Consider the following 23,277-nt stretch of genomic DNA (forward strand, 5'->3'; position numbering starts at 1 on the left):
ATTGGTTTATACAACTGCTAGAATATTTTTGCTCAAACAATTTTTATGATATTCCCTTATCTTAACAGTGTAGCAAATTATTAACCATCGTTTTTTCCCCTCCTTTTGCATTTTTACATCATGTTGGTTTACCCTTACTTGAAAAGTTTTCTTATTGCCAGTCACCTTGCCAATGCAAATCCACTTTTTTAAGGTTGGGTTGCATCCTCCACTTCCTCTCCATTTCTTAAACAGCAGTCTGGCTTTTGACCCCATTAGCCCTCCACTCCTCAGACAGAAATGTGATCTCATTGACATAGGTATTGCCAAGGTGCATATCATTAGTACCTGTTCACTCATTTTATCTCATTATTCAAAGCCTAGACAAAGACCATCTGCCATGCTTGAAATCTTTTCTACCTCATCTCCATCTCTCAGAATTCCTAGATTCAGTCAAGAACAAGCTAACACTGCACTTTCTACACAAAATCTTTCCTGAAATCCCCAGTTGTTAGTATTCCTTTCTTGAAATCACTTTGCATATCTCTGATATATATATATATATATATATATGTTATCTCCTCCTGGTAGGATGTAAGCTCCTTGTAGGCAGGGTACATTTTCATTTTGTCTATTTCTGGTGACTGATAAATGAAAGTCACCAAAATTGTTGAACTGAATGAATTTATAGGCCATATACATATCTAGAAATACAACTCTCATTCATGTCCTCTCATAAATCCTTTAGGGGAGGTCATATCCTCAAGTCTTCTTTACATCATAGACTGTCCTTTGTTCTTATTATAAGACTGGACTAGAATTGAAAAGGAGATCTGCCTGGATTGCCTCTGGTCAGTTTCAATGACTCTAAATTTCTTCCTGAATTTAAGAACTATTTAAAAATACTAATATTCTAGTATTGTTATTGTATTGCTGTGATTCAGGGAATGTGGCGATCATTAAAGTGAGCATCACTCAAAGGATAATAGAGAAGCACATAACAGTTTGTCAAAAACAAGGAATTATGAAGGAAAACTAAAATAAAGATGTTATGGAGAAAATGTAGAGCTTAATAGATGGGTTGATTACATAATGAGATTAAAGGATAATTGGATAAACAGTTCATGATGTTGCCTCCCTCCAGCCCAGTGATCCTTGCAAAGCTGAGGAGAAATCATGTTGGGCAGATACTCTGTGTTTAGAAATTAAGAGGCATGAATGAATATTTGTAGAAGTATAAAATGTTACTAAAACAGTTTTGAAACATTTTTTAAAAAAAAGTTCTTGGATCTCAAGTTAAGAAATCCTGTTCTAAATAAACTGTTCTACTAATAGAACTTTTTAAAAAAAATTCATTTTCTTTCAAGCAATAGGTTTAAGTGACTTACTCCAAGGTCACACAGCTGGGCAATGATTAAATGTGTGAGGTTGGAATTGAACTCTGGTTCTCCTCACTCTAGAGCTGGTGCTCTATCCACAGACCACCTAGCTGCACTAGAACATTTCTAACAGCACTTTAAAGTTAGTTTGCAGTGTTTGAAAATTATTTCAACATAATTGAATTTTTTGGTAATTTTATGAATTTGATTTTATGCATTTTAAAACATTATTATTGGGGCGACTAGGTGGCAATGGATAGAGAACCAGCCCTGGAGTCAGGAGTACCTGAGTTCAAATCCAACCTCAGACACTTGATAATTACCTAGCTGTGTGGCCTTGGGCAAGCCACTTAACCCCATTTGCCTTGCAAAAACCTAACCCCCCCAACCCCCCCCCATTATTATCAAAAGGGATCTATAGGTTTCACTAGACTGTCAAATAACACACATACAAAGGTTAAGACCCTTTTGATTCAGAGTACTCATTGCTTGTTTTGATGACTGTGGTATTTTATATTACTGCAAATATTCATTCATACCTTTTAATTATTAAATCAATAACCATAAAGCTAGATTTTGTAATCTCTATTAATTTTGCATTTCTTTAATTTTTAATTTTCTTTTTAAAATATAGATTGTTTGGAATTGCTCTTTTTGAAAAATTATATTTAATTATTTTTATTATTATAAAAACACCTGTTGGATATATTGTTTCAAATGTTTCTTATTTTCATTTGCAAGGGTCTTTGCTATCCTCTTGCTTATGGAGTTTGCCTCTGAATAATGCTTTGATTCTGACATGTAGTATCTATATTACCATTAGTCTTATGCACTTTGCTATTGCTTTTATAAATTTCTTCTTTCATTCACTCATTATATATCAATTTTTAATGTCTACATGGACATTTATCTTATTTTCATTATATTATCACTTACAACTAATTGTATTGCATTATTGGCTACAATTACATATAAAATATCTGCTTTTCTATATTTTCTTTTATTTTTTAAGGCAGGGCTGTCCAAAATGCAGTACAATTTTATGGGGCCCACTGTGGGTTTACTAAATGCTTTAGTAAACGAAGCCGAGCTACCACAGAGCTCTCACTAAAATGGCAAATAAAAATAGTGTTTATATTGTCTATTGTTTCAATAAAAATTTTTATCAGTAAGGCTGGACAGCCCTATTTAAGGCTGTACAAATTCTCTTTATTTTTTCTCATGAGGTCTTCTCCATACATGTATTAGGTTTAATGTTTAATACTCTACTTAGTTCAGTAATTTCTTTCTTATATTTTTGCTGGATCTATCAAATTTTGATAGTGATGAACTGAATATCCTACTGTTATTAATTTTTAAAAATGTGTATTTCTTTGCAGGACTGATTTTTCTTTAAGCTTTTTGGGGACTGTTTGCTTATTGTCTTCTCCAATTAGATCAAGTTCCACAAAGGCAAAGACTGTCTTTTGCCTCTTTTTGTATCCCCCAATGATTAGCGCAGTCCTGGGTATGTAGTGGGTACTTAATAAAAACTTATTGACTTGACTGATTAATTAGGATCACAGGATTATAGATCTAGACCTTGAAAGGACTTCAAAAGTTACCTTATCTAGCACCATTGTTTTATAAATGGGAAACTGAAGTCTAAGGAGGCTAAATGGGTGCCCAAGATCACACAAGGTAAATGTCAGAAGTGGTTGAACATATGTCTTCTGGCTCCGTAGTATTTTCTGCTCTGTATCCCTGGATTGCTTGGTGCTATATAAAAAAAAATTATATATATTTTTGGTTTTTGCAAGGCAAATGACTGTCCAAGGTCACAAATCTAGGTGTGACTTGTTTAATTATTAAGTGTCTGAGGTTGCATTTGAACTCAGTTCCTTCTGACTCCAAGGCTGGTGCTCTCTCCACTGCGCCACCTAGCTTCTCCTTTGGTGCTATATATTTAAGATTCACTTACTCTCATTTTGCATAGTGTCTTTTAAAATAATATACTTTGGGGTGGGCTAGGTGGTGTAGTGGATAAAGCACTGGCCCTGGTGTCAGGAGTACCTGGGTTCAAATCCGGCCTGAGGCACTTAATAATTACCTAGCTGTGTTGCCTTGGGCAAGTCACTTAACCCCGTTTCCCTTGCAAAAAAACTAAAAAAAACCCCTAAAAAATAAAAAAAATAAAATAACATACTTGCTTAACTCTTTTAATGGCCTTTTGTTTGAATTCAATTTTGTCCAACATGTCTTCCAACTAAGGTGGGTACCTTAGCTATCTCCTTGCTGTCCACCCTGTTGTTGAATGCCTTAGAGACTATAACTTGGAGGAGTTAATCTACTCTGCTCAGGAACTCCAGTCCTAGGGATGACCTGTTCTCTTTGGAGAGTGAGCAAAAATTCATATAGTCCACTATATCTAAATGTCCCAGACCAAGTCATGTTTCATAGACCATTCAAAGTAATAGGGAGGTTCAGAATAGAGATGGATTTGGGGATAAATGTAATGAGTACTGTTGTATATATGTTTTTTACATAATATCTAGTTCAAAATGTCTAATATGCAACTGGAGATGTGGGATTAGAATTCAGGATAAAGGCAGAGGCCTATAAATCTAGGAATCATTTGTATAGAGATGATAACTGAACCCATGGAAACTGATGCAATCTCCAAGTAAGATAATTCATAAGGAAAAGGGTCCAGAATAGAACTGTGAGTGACCTCCTAAATAAATAGGTATGGTACCAATCATAATCCAACATAGGAGACTGAAAGAGAGTGGTCACACAGGTAGGAAGAAACCCAAGAGAGGCCAGTGTCATGAAAATCCAGAAGGAAAAAATATCTGGGAAGAAATGGTTAACCATATCAAATGCTGCAGACAGAGGTCAAGAAAAGATAAAGGTTTGGGAGAGATAAAGGACTTGGCCCCTTAAGAGATCAATAGTAATTTTGGAGAGAGCAGTTGTCAGTTGAATGATGGTAGAACTCAGATTGTAGAAAGTGTGCTTAGAAGACATGAAAGATGTGAAGCACTGAATACAGAAAGTTTTGTTCAAGAACTTTAATCTATTGAGTTTTGGGTTTTTTTTAAAACATGATTTGTTTGTATGTAACAGAGAAGTCAGGAGTAAGTAGGGAGGGAAAGACAGTGGGGACTATCTGCTAGAGAAGATAGGTGGGGCTGGGGTCAAGGCTACTTGGGAGGGGATTGATTTAATCAGAGACTGGAGTGAAGGAGGTAGTGAGGGAAGTTGTCAGAGGGATGTGAAGTAAGGAGAAGAAAAGCAGGTGCTCTTGTTGAATGACCTCAGTTTGTTCAGTGGAGTGTAAGAGAAGGTTCTCAGCTGAGGAATGGAGGAAGAGGAAGCAGTGGGAGGCAAGAGGAAACGTGGCTGATCTAATAGGGTCGGTTGATATTAGATAACAAATTTGTAGTGGATTCAATCCACAGTTTTGTTATTTCCTTCATGGTCCTTTTAGCTTATGTTAGGAAGAGGGTTTGGCTAGGCATGATCACAGATAGGAATGGAGGCCAAGTGTTTTGAGAATAGAGACTAATAGAGAGCTGAATTTACCCATCCTAGGTCAAAATGGGGAAGGAGGAGGCATCAGAAAATACAATCCATTAGCCCACTTCTGGATGTGCTCCAATTATGTATGCTTCCTGGACACTGTTTTTATTAATACCCTTGTTCTCTACATTCCCAGTCTCCTTCTCAAGGATATAAAGTGGAGTTAAATCCTCTTTCTTTTCACCTGCCCCTTAGCTTTTCCTACTCCTGGTTCTTCATCAGGTCTATAGATTGCATAATCCAAAGTGAATGGATTTGACTGCTCTACTGCCTGATATGTAAGAAGTCCTTGTTTGGGGAAGGTGGCTGGGGGGGGGGGGGAACTATGTAAAAAAAATATCTGTAGTACCTACAAAGTACAGGTCTTAGGAATGTCTTCCTAAGTTCAGACCTGGTAACTATGGATGTAGAAGGGAATAATGTTTTGTATCATTTTAACTTTGAAATTAATTCTTAATTAGATATCTTAATTAGAAAATGGTCTTTTGAATTGCACTTTATTGTTCACCAGGGCCTTGTTGTCCCTGAGCCTGAAACACAAACTCAGTGTATTTGGTGTTAGGTTGACAGGCTTTTGTTATTGTTTGCTGCTATGGTATAATAGTTAAATTCATTTTTAAATGGGGGAAAGTATTTCAGAAGAAAGGAGCCCTGGATGACAAGATATAGGATTTTGGTTTCCAGTGGTAATAACATTGTTTGCTATATTATTTGGAGAACCCTTTTCTTAGCATAGGAGCAAGTTCCTATTCTCCCTGTTTGATTGGTATTGCAAGTCTATAGATACTGATAAGGATGGTAAAAAATAATCTTATGCTCTTATTGACTTTATTGGAAAAGCTAAATTAGCTAAGCAAAGAGCATGAAAATAAACTGAGTTTATTAGACAATTAAGAGTCAAAATAAATGACCTTTTGATATTTAAAATATTGTGCCTTGAAGGCAGAGGGGCATTTAAAAGATCTGATGATTATTAAGGTTATAAGATTATCGATCTTGAGGTAAAAGGGACCCTGGAAGATATATATATATATATATATATATATTCCAATTTCCCTGATCTAACAAATGAAAAAAAAGTTCCTATTTCTTAACAGAAGGGAGAGAAGGCCTCTCTGACTTAATATTATGGTTAAGAGAAGCTCCTATAGGGGCTGTAATCAGGGGTCAATGTTCATTGAGTGTGAGAACTAATATGCTCTTACAGTAGGAGTGGCATGAGACATACCCAAAGAGTGTCACATAATTTATCTCAACAAATTGACCTTTGTACCAGCAATTTAACAAAACTGCTTTCTCTGAGATGGAGTCTAGAGTCTGTATACTTAATTTAAAGGAAGGTAGAGAAGTAGAATAGAAAAAAGGAGGTAGAATAAGATATCTAAGGTATATCAGTACCTATGCCACAATTTCAAGATGACCTTGATGGTATTCTTTGGAACCCATAGTTTTTTGAGTTGAACCTGAGCTATGGATACAATATGATTCTCTAGGTAGAGGATGATTTGGAAAAGATGTTCTTACTCTGTTCATTGGAATTCCATCAATTTGAGGAAATAGGATTTTTGAGGCTCCTACAACTTTTTTTGTGGTTATATGGAAAAATTGGTGAGTAGAGGATGATCTCATTGTATTTGGGAAGATGTTAGAAAAGCATGAGGAAAGATTGTGGCAGATTCAAATGATTTAGGGGTTACTGCTGAAACTGTCAATTTAGAAATTCCAGTTCTGCAAAATCTGACAAGTACATAGCCATATAGTATTGCAGTAAGGAATAATGATTCCCAAGAACATAGAAGGACTTCTCACTTTGCCATAATTACAAGATTGTTTGAGGGATGAAAATTCTGCTAGGATTTGACTGCCACTATCAGAAATTTCTTAAGACTTATCTATCATCTCAAAATTTCTTTTTTTTTTAAAAGTGATTTCATTCATGGTTACATGATTGAAGAATAGAAGTGTAGTGTAGCAAAGAGTGATTGAACCTCAGTTCAAATCTTGTCTCTGACACTTCCTTCACATGTAACAAGTCTTGAACAAGTCTCAATCTCCTTAGACCTCAGTTTCCTCATCTGAAAATTGTGATGATTAGACTAGATGACCTCTGAGATCCTTTCTGGCACTAGATTTATGTATGGTCTTATAAAAAACAAAAGCAGAAAGGCAAAGTAGGGGAATAATTTTTGAACCCTTTGGCATAGTTTACAGATCATTAGTATGACAAGTGTGATCAGGCATTTAAGGATAGAGTTAATTGTCTCAAATATGCACTAATATTAGCTTTTACAGAATGAACAAGCCAGTGAAGCAAGCAATGAAGCTAGGATAGAGAGCCTGAAATCAATTTTATACCAATAGAGTAATGAATATCAGAAGCCTACTGTATTTACTAGTTGAGGTCTGAATGACAGTGAGAAAGACTTATTATCCCATCTACAAATTAAAGTTCTTGGTTTTGAAGTGGGATGTCACTGCTAGATTCCAAGACTGATGGATCAAATGATTCTAAATACTGATGAACAATAGTCCACTGATTCATATTCCAACAAGTGCAAAATTGGCTATTGCTAGTTTAGAATTGGCCAATTATGAGGTTAGTGCGTGTTATTGACTAGGAAAAACCAATGTGAATATATATTGTTGCCCTGACACATAGAATCCAAGCATCAGAAATTTTGGATGATTCTTCAGGAAAGGAATGAGAGGAATGATACAAAGGCAGTGGGACCACTCACACAAGAAAAAGTAGATGAAAATCTAGGACTTCATAGAATATCTTTGGGAGTAGTAAATGTTGTAGTACAGGAAACTAGTTTACCTCTGCTTTGACTGTCTATGAACTGTGCCTGAGTAAGGAAACAGCAATATGACCCTTAGGAAACTCAAGTTTGGTCCCCCAGAAGGCACTTTGCTAGAAAGAGCGTTCTAGCATGGAAGAAATTGGAGGTCTGCAATGAAATAATGTACCAGAATACAAAAATTCTACCCAAGGTTTAAGGAGATAGTACTTGTTACAAGGCTTACTGATCCATGGTGATAGAAATACTCCATCATGATTTTGGATATTTGGACCAAAAGAAAACTGAAACTGCTCTAGAATGGGGTCTGTTGGTCAATGGCAATAAATATATTTGAGAAGTGTCCTGGGGTATAAAGAGTGAAGGTGTAATACCTATAGTCAAAGAGTGACTGGTAATAAAAAATATGTAAAATTCAACTTTTCATGAAATCCAAAATATGATACTCTGATTAAACATATGAGTGATGACTTAATCAGGATTTATTAAGTCTGAATGTCAGGCACTGGTAAGCACCAAGAATATAAAAACAAAGATGTAACATTCCTGCTTTTAAGGAACTTAAATTTTTTTGGGGGGGATAACCAATATATAAAGAGAGAGACAATCATGTACATATGTAAAAAATATTTACAAGATAAAATTTAGAAAGTAACTCCTTTTTGGAGGAAAGGCATCATGTGGTGCTTCAGCTATTCCCTGAAGGAAATAAGGAATTATTAGAGGCAGAGATTAAGAGGCAATCAATTTTACTATGAGATAGTCAGTGCAAAAGCATGGAAATAGGAGATAGAATGTCATATGTGAGAATGGCAAGAAGACTAGTTCAGTTGTATTGTAGAAGGGGAGAAATGTGAGGAAGGAAAGGTAGGTTGAGACTAGACTAACAAAGAATTTTAAATGGTAAACATAGGACTTTATATTTGATTTTTAAAAACAATGCAAGACTAAACTTAATAGAGAAGTGACATATATGATCACTTGCATTATAGGGAAAATCACTTTGGTAATTTTGTGTAAAAAAGATTGGAGACAGAAGAAAATTGAGGCTGGGAGAGCAATTAGGAGGCTATTGAAATAGTCCAGGAGAGAGACGATAATGGTCTGAACTTGTATGATGGCTACCATATGTGGTCTATAGTACATAACCCTCATAATTTACTACAGTATGCTATTTATGTATATGTATCCTCCTTGATCTATTGCATACAACTTTGCAATGTGTTTATTATGTACTTTCATTTGACTGCTCTAACTTTGTTAGAGGAGGCTATATTCTATGTTTATGCATATGATATGTGTTTGCAATACTGTATACAATTTTAATTTGTGCATTAGGTTCCATGTACCTGTATATGACCTGAGGAGATTTGAGGTGACCCTTTGAGACTATGCTATACATCTACAGATGCTCACATGCACTCTTGCAGAGTAACACACAGGGACTACATTCCTTTGCCTTTTTCCCTTTCCCTTTTCCTTTTCTTCTCTTCTCCTCTCCGAGTGGAAGAACAATTTAGGCAGGGGGGGAGTAACTCTAAAACTCAGATCTTTAATATTTCAGGTTTGTTCCAGCCTGGTATGAGTCAGAATTGCAGTTGTATCCCTGGACCAAGGAATCTTGGGAGAATCTTGGCAAACTAGTGGAGCAAGCCAAGATGAAGCATGCAGAAAGTTTTCAGCAGGCCCTCATTCTGACTGCTGGTTATATAAAAAGAGATGGAGCTGTCAGGACAGTTATATGAGTTATCCAGGCATGAAGAAAGGCAAACTGTCCTGGTGTATCAGTCTATAGAAGCATACCTTAGGAACAGGTAATGAGAATTATTTTTATGCTTGCTTATTAAGATTCTATTGACATGGTAACAAGTAAGTTCTTGAGTTGACTTTAGATGTAATTCACTTCACACAGATATGGCAGCTCAGGCCATGTAAGGGAAACTTATTTGAACCCTAACCCTAAGGGAGGGCTAACTATCATAAGTTAGTAATTATTGTTAATATTTTTAATACACCTTTTGTTATCTCCATAGTCTTGAGGGTAGAGACTGTTTCACTTTTTAAATTTTTATACCTCCTAGCTTCAGGGTATAGTCCTGAACATAATAAGTATTTAATAAAGGTCTGTTGAATTAAATTGTATAGTTCATTCTTCCTTGATTCAGTACCTGCACTAGATATCAAGGGAATAACAAAGATAAGACCCAACCTCTGTTGTCAAGGAACTTATAATTTAGTATATTGACATAATACATGCATACCAACAAATATAATAGTGAGATAGAAATTAGAAGGATAAATGTAAAATCATATACTTTGGGATAAAAAAATCAACTGCCCATGCAAAAGATGAGTGCATATATACAACTATAGGTTTATGCAAAAATATTCTGACACACAAAATGGGATATTTAATGTCTGATAGTGCAAAACAGCATTGGTATCAATAATTTCTCTTGGAATGCCTAGACACATCATGCAGAACATCATTTTCCAAGAACATAGTTTGGAAAATGCTAGACTAGATGTAAAATATTTTTAAACAACTTACAAAGACACTTAGATATAAGTCAGATTAAAATCAATTCCTGATTTTATCCAAGGAAAGTTAAATTCATCCAGTTAATACTTTATTATGTGGGTAAGATTGACATAATCCCTGTTCTCTGATCCTGGAAGGTTAGAAGTCAATAGATAATATAGGGGAAAAAAAGATGAGTATACACATTAATTTCTCCTTTATTAGCAACAAGTTCCAAGGAAAAGGTAGAGGGTAATGTCATATTCAGGACTTTAGGAAATTAAAAATAACAGGAAGTAATAAAAAATAAAGGCTTTTCAATCCAAGTGATTTTTCTTTTGATGGTAATATTTTTAATAATTAAAACATTTTTAAAAATCTTGTCCAGCCAGTGAACAAGCACTTATTAAGCATTTGCTATGTGCCAGGCTGTTTTTATATATACTTGCTATAAAGTTTTCAGTTTCTAGAAATGAAAACTAGATATTTGACCCCAGAATAATCCCCCCCCTCAGTGAACCCCAATAAAGTCCCCTTAACTGAAACACTGCATATCCTAGACAAAAGAAGAGTCAAGGTAGTTGGGAAGAATCATCAGTAGGATCAACAAACTTTTCAACTTCCTGAATTAGGTTTGAAGCAGCATTTTGACACATTAAAAGAGTGTGCTGTCATTAGGAGAAGAGATTGAACATAATCTATCTTTATAATTAATAGGCACATGGCCTTTTGAGCAGGGAAAGCGGCTAGCTCTGGTATCCTGTCTGACAGGACCACTCTCTGCCAGGGTAGCCCAACTCAGTAGTAGGGTGGACACACTTCACTGCTGTTGTGGCCTAGGGGTTAAAAGTACATAATCAAGTATATGCAGCTTCCAAGTGACAATCTCTATCTCTTCTAAAGGATGTAATGACTACATAAAGATAACTGATTATGATACTTTATTATAATGGATTAAAGAACATTACTGCTTCGGAATATCTTAATTTCTAGTTGTTTGGAGAATGTTTTCATTATATTTACCTAAACTACTTGGAAGTCATCCTCTTACTTTCCTGTTAAAAGATCTTCTTGTCATAGGATCATAGGTAATAACTCAGAGATCATCTTTAAACCCATCATTTTACAGAGAAAGAAACTGAGACAGGTTCTCAACATGGACACAAGGAATGCTAATTCACAAAATTTCAGGCAAATTCACAACCTTAAACAGAATTGATGTTAGAAATACATTAAATCGAAAGTAAGTTGCTTTTTTTTTTTTTTGTTACCTCATTCCCTGTTGACATGACTGCAACTACTGGAAACTTGTTAACTTCAACTTCTGTGACACCAACAGTTGCCAGGAGACCAATCTCTGATGGGCCCATGTGGGTTCCCTTGGCCAATACACATTCCCCTCTTTTAATGTCATGGCCAATGGGTCTGAAAGTCAGAGTATAAACACAAAGGTTGTGATTCAGAATAGCAACTTTTCAACTCCCCAGAGAAAAGATGTACCCTGTAAACTTCCAAATGATGGAGGTCACTAATGGATGAAATACAGGGAAACTAGATGGGCAATGAGGCCCAAATAATTTAGTATTTATATCTTTAGAGTTAAAAAACTGCCTACTTTCTAAACACTGCTTTAGACCAGGAATTCTTAGGCATTTTTGTGTGTGATAGATCCCTGTTTTAGAGCAGGTTCAAACAAGATCCAGATTTTCATTATTAAACATTAATATTGCTCATATGTGCAATTTTTAAACTTTTGCTTATTATAATATCATTAAAGACATACACAAACACATGCAAAGTATTAATGTATGCCATCTTCAGTATTTGGGATATTTAATATGACCAGTTAATTCAGGTGATTAGAGAACTCTGTTAACCAAGTTAGTCTTGAGTCTCAATCTCACATGGGCCAGTTTGATCCTCTCTATTCAAGGGGTTGTGACAGTGGTCTTAAACCTAGCTGGCAAGTCCTGTGGAGGATGTGCGCTTTTGTTTTCAAAGGACAGTAGTGACAAGATGTGCAAAGAGTAAACGGGTATATATCAGAATATACAGATTCAGTGCAAATCTAACCAGCCTACAGAAAACATTAAAAAGATATGTCCTCTTGATGGTTTTTTTTTTTAGGTTTTTGCAAGGCAAATGGGGTTAAGTGGCTTGCCCAAGGCCACACAGCTAGGTAATTATTAAGAGACTGGATTTGAACCCAGGTACTCCTGACTCCAAGGCCAGTGCTTTATCCACTACGCCACCTAGCTGCCCCTTGATAGTGTTTTTCAACATTAATGAAGGATATCAATGAAGGGAAGAAACGAGTCAACACAGGAGAGAGTTTTCGAACGTAGGTGGATAAAAGTGCTCTGGTATTGGATCAGGAATATTTTGAAAGGGTAGTCCATTATTATCATTAGTAAAAGCAAACTCTATCCTTGGCAATAGTCAATTCTTGACTAATGGGTCGGTTGATTGGGTAGTTGATGGAACATGATGGCCCTTAACCTTTCCTTCTTCTCTTCTTATTTCCTGTTGCTTTTTGTCTGTTTAAAAACCTTTAAGCAATTGATTAAAGAATGGGCTCAAGAAGAATGAAGAAATCAAATTTAGAATTGTACTTATTGCAGCTTGCAAGTAAATTTTGCAAAGAATTAACATTTTTAGAAGGGAATAGCTTAAACTAGTAGCTACTTGTATTAGCTGAATAATATTATTCATGTTCTCTTGATGGTATGTCTGTGTACATACACTCATTATTTATTTTATACATAGAAAATGAATGTATATATGTTTATAAGTTGGTTATACATTCCCTTACACTGAAAGGTCATCTTCTTTCTTACCTGATATCCTGACCTGGCCGAGCTTGCACTAGAATCCGTACCTCCAGTTCTTCAGTGCCCTGGAATAGGAACATGTCATGTGACTGCATGCAGATCAATCCAACAAAATAGTGTAATCTCCAAGTCCAATGAAAAGATCTCACTTACTTCCCCCAAATACTTTTATCATTGGACAGACTCAGGATAGAATTATATAGAAAAGGAAAATCACTAGCTAAATTTAAAAAATAAGAATTTGAATTTTTGCTGAAGGTTCATGAAACCTTGAGAAGCTAAATGGCAAGGAACGAATTACATAGTTTTTTCTCTTTCATTGTTTCTTCCTTTTATAGATCAACCCAATTCAAAGAAATGAACTTTCAGAGTACCAATTTCTTTCTTTCTTTTGTTTGTTTTGTTTTTTAGTGAGGCAGTGGGGTTAAGTGACTTGCCCAAGGTCACACAGCTAGTTGGTATCAAGTGTCTGAGACTGGATTTGAACTAAGGTCCTCCTGAATCCAGAGCCAGTGTGCCACTATCCACTGAGCCACCTAGCTGTCCTCTCAGAGTACCATTTTCAGGGCCAAAATCATTCAATGAAAACATTACAGTTGTCCTCATCATTAAGTAGGTAGGGCTGTCCAATTTTATTTTTAAAAGTTTTTATTGGGGCAGCTAGGTGGTGCAGTGGATAAAGCATCGGCCCTGGAGTCAGGAGTACCTGGGTTCAAATCCGGTCTCAGACACTTAGTAATTGCCTAGCTGTGTGGCCTTGGGCAAGCCACTTAACCCCATTTGCCTTGCAAAAACCTAAAAAAAAAAGTTTTTTATTGAAACAATAGACAATAAATTTTGATTTGCCATTTTAGTGAGATCTCTGCAGTAACTCGGCTTCGTTTACTAAAGCATTTAGTAAACCCATAGGAGGCCACATAGAATGACACTGTGGGTCACATTTTGTACAGCCCTGAAGTAGGAAATGAAGAGACAGTTTTCTCTTCCATTGTCATGAATCATGAATTTATCCACAAGACAAGATTCCATGGGAAAGCTTTAAGTGAAAGACTTTTATTTGCCATTTGGTCAATTTGTATGAATAAAAGCTGACAATTAATTCCACATTTAAAGGAATGTAAATATGATGACATTAGACTTAGGTGATGTCCAGCAAAATTTGCATGTACATGTGCTTGGAGCTCAGTGTTCTGTTGGTTTCCTTGATGCCATTAAAGCTTCTTGAAGAGTTTTAATAAGCAGACAACACAATTTGTATTCCAAACAGTAAGCTTTGTAAGGTTAGCAAAGTGATTAGTGATTAAAAAACTCAACCCCCCAAAACCCTCCTTTAGCCCAGGGAAAGTGGCTACCATAGTGCAGCTGAATCTGTATGACAGATTGGCATCAGAGCAAATGTATTTCTTTTTAATATAAACTCCTTTGTTCCTTTCATTGAATATGTTTCAAAGCACTTTGTAAGATAAAGCTCCAGAAATCTTGAAGTCATTGCAGTCTTAGTCCTGTTCATATTCTACCTTAAACACTCCATCTGGCTTCAGTAGGAAGAAAGCTTGTTCATGTGATAAGAGATCCTAGATTTAAGCATTAGGGGAGAGACTGAAAGTAAACTGATTGACATTTTCATTGAATCATAGGTTGTTTTGATCTGGCTGGTCATTTTGACTGATTTAGTACAGAAGCATTTGGGATTTTTTCCCTTGGAGTTCATCATTTCTCTATTCTTTGTTCACAGGTCAACTACATTATGAAATAATTTCTACATAATGAAATAATTTCCAGCTAAACATCACAGTCACTGGTTCCTTAGGACAGATGGTCATTCTTTATTTATAGGAACATAGGTCAACTTCTGTTAGAATATAATTATAACAGAAAGATAATTTGGTTGCAAAGTTCCAGTACAACAACAAAAAAAACCTCAGGTCAAACTTGTAAAGTTTTGCTTTTTAAATAGGATTAGACTTATAGAACTACTTCATAGAATGAAGGGGAAAAAAAAGATTTGCGATGTTACCCACATCATCGGATTCCCTGATGAGTTCAGTATCTTCCACTTGTACCACTGCATCAGCACCACAGGGAATTGGAGCACCTGTTGTAACCCGCATAACTTGTCCTGGCATCACTGTCTGAGTGGGCTAGAAAAAGAAAACAGATGAAAAGAAGACATTTATTTTGCAATACAAAAGTCAGTATGATATAGAACAATTTTTAGATTTGCAATTAGAAGATGGTTTTGAATTCAGACTCTGATGTTTATTGACTGAGTGATATTGGGCAGCACACCTGATTTTTCTCAGCCTCAGTTTACTTAATTTTAAAAATGAGGGCAATGTTTTACCACCAACCTCACAGTGTTGCCCTAGTGTTTTAAGGGTTTAAATGCATGGATTATTAATTTTTTCGATAGATGGCAGCTAGGATGGCCTGAAGCAGCACTGGGCTTGAAGTCAAGTAGGCGGAGTTCAAATCTAATCACAGACATCTACTGGTATGTGTCCTTGGGCAAATCACTTGATCTGCCTCAGTTTCTTCATATGTAAAATGGGGATAATAGTAGCACCTATTTCGCAGGGCTTCTGTTAAGATCAAATGAGATAATATTGGTAAAGCATGTAGCTTCATGACTGGTACATAGTAGATGCTATTTAAATGCTAGATATTATTATTGTTGTTGTTATTATATACCAAGAAAATTCTATACATATAAATTATTTTGTGCCCTCTAGTAGGCAAAATGTGTTATGAAATGTATTTTTAATTAATTAAAAGTTATAAAAACATACCTTGGTACTATAATAAAAATGAATTTAATTGGAATGCTTGTGAGTTTGAATTTTCTTCTATGGCTAACTAGAAAAGCTTCTTTATTTCAAACCTTGTGGAAAATCTTTCTGGAATATTAGTCATGTTAGTCTTAGTCTAATATGAAACATATAATTATATTGTTTTTCATTAATTTAAGTTCTTGAAACACCTTACAAAGAACTGTTACAAAACACAGACCAAAGAAAATCATGGGATAGGGCTAAATGAACAAAACAAAACAAATTCCACCAATAACACACAAAGTATCTACCCCATAAATCCTGAAAATCTTATATAGTGCCTAGGAACAAACATCAAAACCCCAATAATATGAAGTTAATTATAATCTCTATGCTCATGAATCCCAGATCTATATCTCTAGTCACAGAGTCTCTCCTCAGCTTTAGTTCTGCATCATCAATTCCCTATTGGATACTTCAACCAGATGTCCTACAGAAATCTCAAACATAACATATTTGAAGCAGAAATCACTATCTTTCCCCCTCTAAACCCCACCTCTTCCAGACATCTTTTTCTTTCAAAGATCACAGTCTTCCAGTTTCCCAAGTAAGTAACTGGCATTACCCTCAACTCCTTCTTCCTCAACCCACAGATTCAATTAGTTGTCAAATCACACCATTTACTTACCTCCACAATATTTCTCAATTCTTCTCATTAATTACAGCTACCAAATTGATTCAGGCGCCTTTCATTACTTATTTCCATTATTATAATGGTCTCTTAATTGGTTTCCCTTCACCAATCTTTTTTCACTTCAGTCCAAATCTATGCTGTGGTCAATGTGAGTTCTTAAGTCATTTCCAAAGGTTTTCTAGTCCTTCTTGAATAAAATATACAACTGCTCTATTTAATTTTTAAAGTCTTTCCCAACCTTGTTCCACTCCATCTGTCCAGCATCTTGATACATAACTCCCTGTTGATCCAAGTTAGCCTTCTCTCTGGTTCTCACACATTGGGTGAGATATTCACATCTTTCATCACTATGACTCTGTATATATTTATAGTTCATACTACAGCTCAGGCAGCATTCCTTCCATGAAGTCTTTCCTGATCCCATCAAATGCCCTCCCTTTCAAACTAACTTTTATTTAATGACTTGATATTTATTTATTTATTCTGTTTATATTTCTAGGTGTCAATCTTTTCACTTAGAAGGCAAGGTTCTTTTGAGAAGGGATCGTTTCACTGACTTGACTTTGTATCTCCAGCACTTAATACAGTGCCTGATGCACTTAATAAACACTTTTTGATTAATTAATTGACTAATTAAAATCATTAAGAGGTAATCCAGTCCACTTCCCAATAATTATCCAATTCTGCATAAAGTATATTCATGTGCCTAATTAGTATTTAGTAGGCAACTAGAAATACTTCACTCTCGAAATAACCTAGGCACATAGAAAAGCTAGGAAGGTTCAGATAAGTGGTATTCTACTCACTGAAATGTTCAAATCATTAATATCATGGATTTGTTTAATCATGTGAATAATACTTGAATGTATCCTCCTCTGGGAATGTTTGGTATTCTTTTACTTTATGTATTTATTGGTATTATTTAGGTATGCAAGTATAATACATGAAATTTAGGTCTTGATGTTCCTTTAATGGAGGTTTTGTACAGAATCTCCAATAATTGTATTTAATTAATGAAAATGCAATATAATTTGGGATTCTTGAGAAAGGCTGAGTGATTTACAGATGATGGACCCATATTTACTCAGGATTATGCTAGGTACTGCCTATTATGGAGCCATTTAAAAAAATCATCTCAATATCTTTACTTTCTGAAGTCACTTGAATTCAAACATTTAATAAAGTGAATGTGCATCACCAGAAAAACATCTTGAACCATTAAAAAAAATTTTACTTTCAAAATGAAAATCCAAAGACAGCAAAAAAAAGTGGGGGGGGGCAAGGTGAAGGGAAGGGGAGTTATCATTTAGCTACATTGTATTTGTAAAAGTTGTTAAGGGGGCAGCTAGGTGGTGCAGTGGATAGAGCACCGGCTCTGGAGTCAGGAGTACCTGGGTTCAAATCCAGTCTCAGACACTTAATAATTACCTAGCTGTGTGGCCTTGGGCAAGCCACTTAACCCTATTTGCCTTGCAAAAAAAAAAAAAAATCAAAAAATCAAAAAACAAAAAAGTTGTTAAAAGAATTCTGTCGTGGTTTTACAACTAATGTTTCTGACAAAGGACTCATTTCTAAGATATATGGAGAACTGAGTCATATTTTTTTTCAAAAAGCCATTTTTCAATTGACAAATGGACAAAGGTTATGCAAAGGTAATTTACAGATGAGAAGATCAAAGCAATCCATAGTCATATGAAAAATTGCTCTAAATCATTTCTTATTAGAGAAATGCAAATTAAAGCTTCTCTGAGGTACCACCTCACACCTCTCAAGAATGGCCAATATAACCAGAAAGGACAATGATCATTGTTGGAAGGGTTGTAGAAAATCTGGGACACTATTACATTGTTGGTGGAGCTGTGAACTCATCCAACCTTTCTGGAGAGAAATTTGGAACTATGCCCAAAGGGCAAGAAAAATGTGCATACCTTTTGATCCAGCAATACCACTACTGGGTCTGTGCCCTGAAGAGATCATGAAAAAGGGTAAAAACATTACTTGTACAAAAATAATCATAGTAGCCCTGTTTGTGGTAGCAAAGAATTGGAAATCAAGTAAATGTCCTTCAATTGGGGAATGGCTTAGCAAACTGTGGTATATGTATGTCATGGAACACTATTATTCTATTAGAAACCAGGAGGGATGAGATTTCAGGGAAGCCTGGAGGGATTTGCATGAACTGATGCTGAGTGAGATGAGCAGAACCAGAAAAACACTGTACACCGTAACAGCAACATGGGAGTGATGGACTTCCTCATTCCATCAGTGCAACAACCTGGGACAATTTTGGGCTGTCTGCAATGAAGAGTGCCATCTGTATCCAGAGAAAGAATCGTGGAGTTTGAACAAAGTTCAAGGACTATTTCCTTTGATTTAGAAAAAAATCCCTGATATCTTATTGTCTGATCTTGTTATCTCTTATACTTTATGTTTCTTCCTTAAAGATATGATTTCTCTCTCATCACACTCAATTTGGATCAATGTACAACATGGAAACAATGTAAAGGCTGACAAATTGCTTTCTGTGGGGGGTGGGGGGAGGGAAGTAAGATTAGGGGAAAAATTGTAAAACTCAAAATAAATATTTAATAAAAATGAAATAAAGAAAAGAGTTCTATTGTCTGATGTGAATTTCACCGTCTCTTTTTGTATTCTCATTTCTCTAGCAGAAGTCTTATTTAGTACTGAAGTGAGTAATAGGAAGATGACAAGGGGCCTGGGTTGTTGAGAGTTGGCTGTTTCTTGTTGAATTCACATAGACTTAACTAATAGAAACTGAGGCATGAAGACATATGGCTTACATAAATTTATATGGCAAACTGCTAGCAGGAAAACAGTAAACTGTTTCCATTTCCAGAAAAATGCTTGCAACCAGCAAAGCAGACTGATTGCATTCAACTCTAGGAGTGTGACAAAGTCTTGTTCTTCACTACAGTGGCAGCGGTGAAATGATCTTCTAGAACATAATTGAGAGTCCTAGGCAATGTCTTCCTGGTGATGCCCAGATAATGAGATGGGAGTATATAGATCACCATAGGAAACCTTGCTCATTAATCCTCACTTTCTCACTTATTCATCCCATGGTCATATATTTCAGCTATGCTCTTGTGATCCTCTATACCCTTGTTTCCTTAACCTTCTATGGTCATGGTTCTGAAATTTTCACTCTCTCCCCTCCCTGTCCTCACATACACATCTGAAATTGCTAGTAAGTGCAGGTATAAATTTGGAGTATTCTTGTGGCTATCCCTCATGTGGATAAGCAAAAATATGAGCTAGTGACAGCTTAAGTATCTGGGAATGAGACCTTGAAGGAAAGGAAGAGAAATGTCCTTTGGATTTGTCCTCAGATTTAATCAATGAATATACTAGAGGGTATATTTTTATTATTCCTAGCTGACAACTGAGAAAATCACCATGTAGCTATTCTTAGGTTACTCTGGGAATGGATAACTACCTGTACACTAATGGGAAAATTCTATTCAAACAGTAGGTGTAAAGGTTATAAACCTGCTCTTAAATAATCTTCTTTCCCTCTTTACTAGCATAGAAAATAATACTTTTCCAAGTTTTCTTGGTTTACAGTACTTTGAAGAAAAGATCTAAGAGAATAAGATTTTATGAACTGGTACTTACAAACTAATAATTACATTTTTCTTCAAAATACCAGCAAATAAACAATAATAGCTTCTAGTTATTTACAAAAAAAGAATAAAAAAATACGATTATGAGGTAGAAGGGATCAAGAGATAGCAAAAAATGGAGCACAGAGATAAGTTAGTATTCCTTAGTTTTTTGCTGACTAAAAAAATTGCAATTTTATATGTCCTCAGAGAATTTTTTTAAACCTTTTGATCATGTTGATGATATGACCTGTAAGCTTTCCATACCATTGATTTATGGAATTCAGAAACAATCACTGAAGTCTAATGAAAGTCTTATAGAACTTGGGGATATTCAATTAGCACTCTAAGGTTTTGGTTTTTTTCTTATTCAACCTAGTCATATATTTTATCATTTTTTTAGGCTTCTTTTTTTTTTATTTGTTTTGCTTGTTTTTACTTATTTGTTACAAGAGTTTGTTCTTTTTTCTTTTCTTTTTTGTTTTATTAAAGATTTTATTTATTTTGAGTTTTACAATTTTTCCCCCCAATCTTACTTCCCCTTCCCCTCCAGAAAGTAATTTGTCAGTCTGTACATTGTTTCCATGTTGTACATTGATCCAAATTGAGTGTGATGAGAGAGAAATCATATCCTTAACGAAGAAACATAAAGTATGAGAGATAGCAAGATCAGACAATAAGATATCTATTTTTTTTTCTAAATTAAAGGGAATAGTCCTTGAACTTTGTTCAGCTCCACAGTTCTTTCTCTGGATATAGAGAGTATTCTCCATTGTAGACAGCCCAAAATCGTCCCTGATTGTTGCACCGGTGGAATGAGCAAGTCCATCAAGGCTGATCATCACCCCATGTTGCTGTTAGGGTATACAGTGTTTTTCTGGTTCTGCTCATCTTGTTCAGCATCAGTTCATGCAAATCCCTCCAGGCTTCCCTAAAATCCTGTCCCTCCTGCTTTCTAATAGAACAATAGTGTTCCATGACATACATATACCACAGTTTGCTAAGCCATTCCCCATTTGAAGGACATTTACTTGATTTTCAATTCTTTGCCACCACAACCAAGGCTGCTATGAATATTTTTGTACAAGTGATGTTTTTAACCCTTTTTCATCATCTCTTCAGGGTACAGACCCAGTAGTGGTATTGCTGGATCAAAGGGTATGCACATTTTTCTTGCCCTAAGGCTTCTTTTAAAAAGTTTTTGTTATGAATTTGATGAATAGATTCTGAAAAAAGCATTTCTACATACAAAAGTAAATAGGAAACAAGGTTAAATTTTAAAAAATTCAAATATCTAATAGGGCTTTTTATTTTAAAAAGTATATAATAAATTCAGCATGTTGCTTTTAAAGCCATCCTGAATTCCCTTCTGCTCTCTTTTGTACATTTTGAAAAAATGCTTCAATGACCTTTTTTTCTTTTGGGAAAGGCAATTCTGTTGCAAGTCCTCTTCTCCCACTACTCCCTGCTACTAAACCCGGTAGAAAGAGAAAAACATCCTTGTAAGAATTATACATTGTTTTTTAGGTTTTTGCAAGGCAAATGGCGTTAAGTGGCTTGCCCAAGGCCACACAAGTAGGTGCCTGAGGCCGGATTTGAACTCAGGTACTCCTAACTCCAGGGCCAGTGCTCTATTCACTGAGCAACCTAGCCACCCCCAGAATTATGCATTTTAATGCAAAAGATATCCAAAAAATGTCCAGTTACTATCTAAATTGATTTACAGATTTAGTCCCATATGAAATAAGCAAAGGATTAAAAAGCTAGAAAAAATTGACATCTTTCCCTCATGTGGGCCATTCCTGCCTTTCCATCTCTGTTAAGGTCATCACCATTCTTCCATTCAACCAAGCTCAAAACTCTATCAGAGAATATAATGGTGAAGGAAGCACAGGGAAATATTTGGATATTCCCAGAAAGAGGCTGAATTAATTAGACAGTTTGATTTTTTTTCTTGTCAATCAGCTAGTATTTATTTCTGGCTGCATCTGGGTGTGGCAAGGATTATGTCAATTGTTAATTAAACTCATTTGAGTAGACTAAATTATCATAGAAAAAATGGGAAGTAAATTAAACCTTAGAAAACCTTGTTTAGTACAATTAGGAGTGGCAGGAGTCACAAATACTAGGTAAGAGCTACCAAAAAGAAGAAAAAAAAAGAGTAAAGATTTTCATTAAATGAAAATATGAAGAATAAGGAAAAGTTTTTAGTGACCTTCAGAGATTATGCTAATGAAAAGCCTGTTGAACATGAAGTTAAGAGAGGCCTGGGTTTGAATCTTTCCTCTGACATTTACTTAGCTACATGGTCATAGTTTGAGATGAACACAACTTCTTTTAACTTCATCTGTAAAAAGGGTAGGTAGGTAGGGGAATAATAAGACAAAGTGCCCGCTTCATGGAGTGTTGAGGACTATATAAAATGTTGGCTATCATTTGTGTTTCTGCAGACACTTCTTATTGTCTTTTGAAAAGACAAATACATTTGTGAAGGAGCCTAGAAAGCACTGCTAAGGGTTATGAAGTATGGGGGAGCTGACTAATGCAGTGGAGAGAGCACCAGGCTTGGAGTCAGAGTTGAGATCTAGCCTGAGATGATGGGCAAGTCATTTAACCTCATCTGTAAAATGGGAATAATAATAGCACAAACCTTCCAGGGATTTTGTGAGATCAATTGAAATTATATTTGTAAAGCCCTTAGCACAGTGTCTGGCACACAATAAACTCTAGAAACATGTTGGCCATTATTCTGATTTTTCTTATAAAGGAAGAACATAGGGCAGAGGTGTTCTTACCATTATGGTGACTAAAGGTAGACAATTCAGAAGAGAAATGCAGATTTGGGGAATGAACAGTTGACTAAGAAGCTGATGTCAGAGAAGGGAATTTGAAATTCAAGATTATTTATTAAAATATAACTGGTGAGATCTTGACCAGAGATGTATTTTCTTAATGTGTTAATAAAAGAACAATTACCGAAAATTTAAAAACTATGATAATTAAACTTAGAATGGAACAATGAAGAGTAGAGTGAGGGAAAAGGGAGAGAGGAAAAAAAAAGAAGAGAGGAAGGGAAAAACTATAAACATAGATCTACCAAACCTACTAGTTTAC

General features: G+C 35.5%; 1 protein-coding gene across 5 annotated transcripts in view; it reads right to left on the reverse strand.

Moving 5' to 3' along the window:
- Window positions 1-23,277, reverse strand: part of GPHN (gephyrin) — a 714,820-nt gene that overhangs the window by 90,002 nt on the left and 601,541 nt on the right. For all 5 annotated transcript variants that reach the window (XM_074236098.1, XM_074236097.1, XM_074236096.1 and 2 more), the window contains 3 exons: window positions 15,097-15,216; window positions 13,082-13,140; window positions 11,516-11,669 (listed from right to left, as the gene is read on the reverse strand). In XM_074236098.1, the coding sequence (XP_074092199.1) occupies window positions 11,516-11,669; window positions 13,082-13,140; window positions 15,097-15,216 (333 nt within the window). The remainder of the gene's footprint in view (window positions 1-11,515; window positions 11,670-13,081; window positions 13,141-15,096; window positions 15,217-23,277) is intronic.

The sequence above is a fragment of the Macrotis lagotis genome, chromosome 4 (assembly GCF_037893015.1).
Source record: "Macrotis lagotis isolate mMagLag1 chromosome 4, bilby.v1.9.chrom.fasta, whole genome shotgun sequence".
NCBI lineage: Eukaryota > Metazoa > Chordata > Mammalia > Peramelemorphia > Peramelidae > Macrotis > Macrotis lagotis.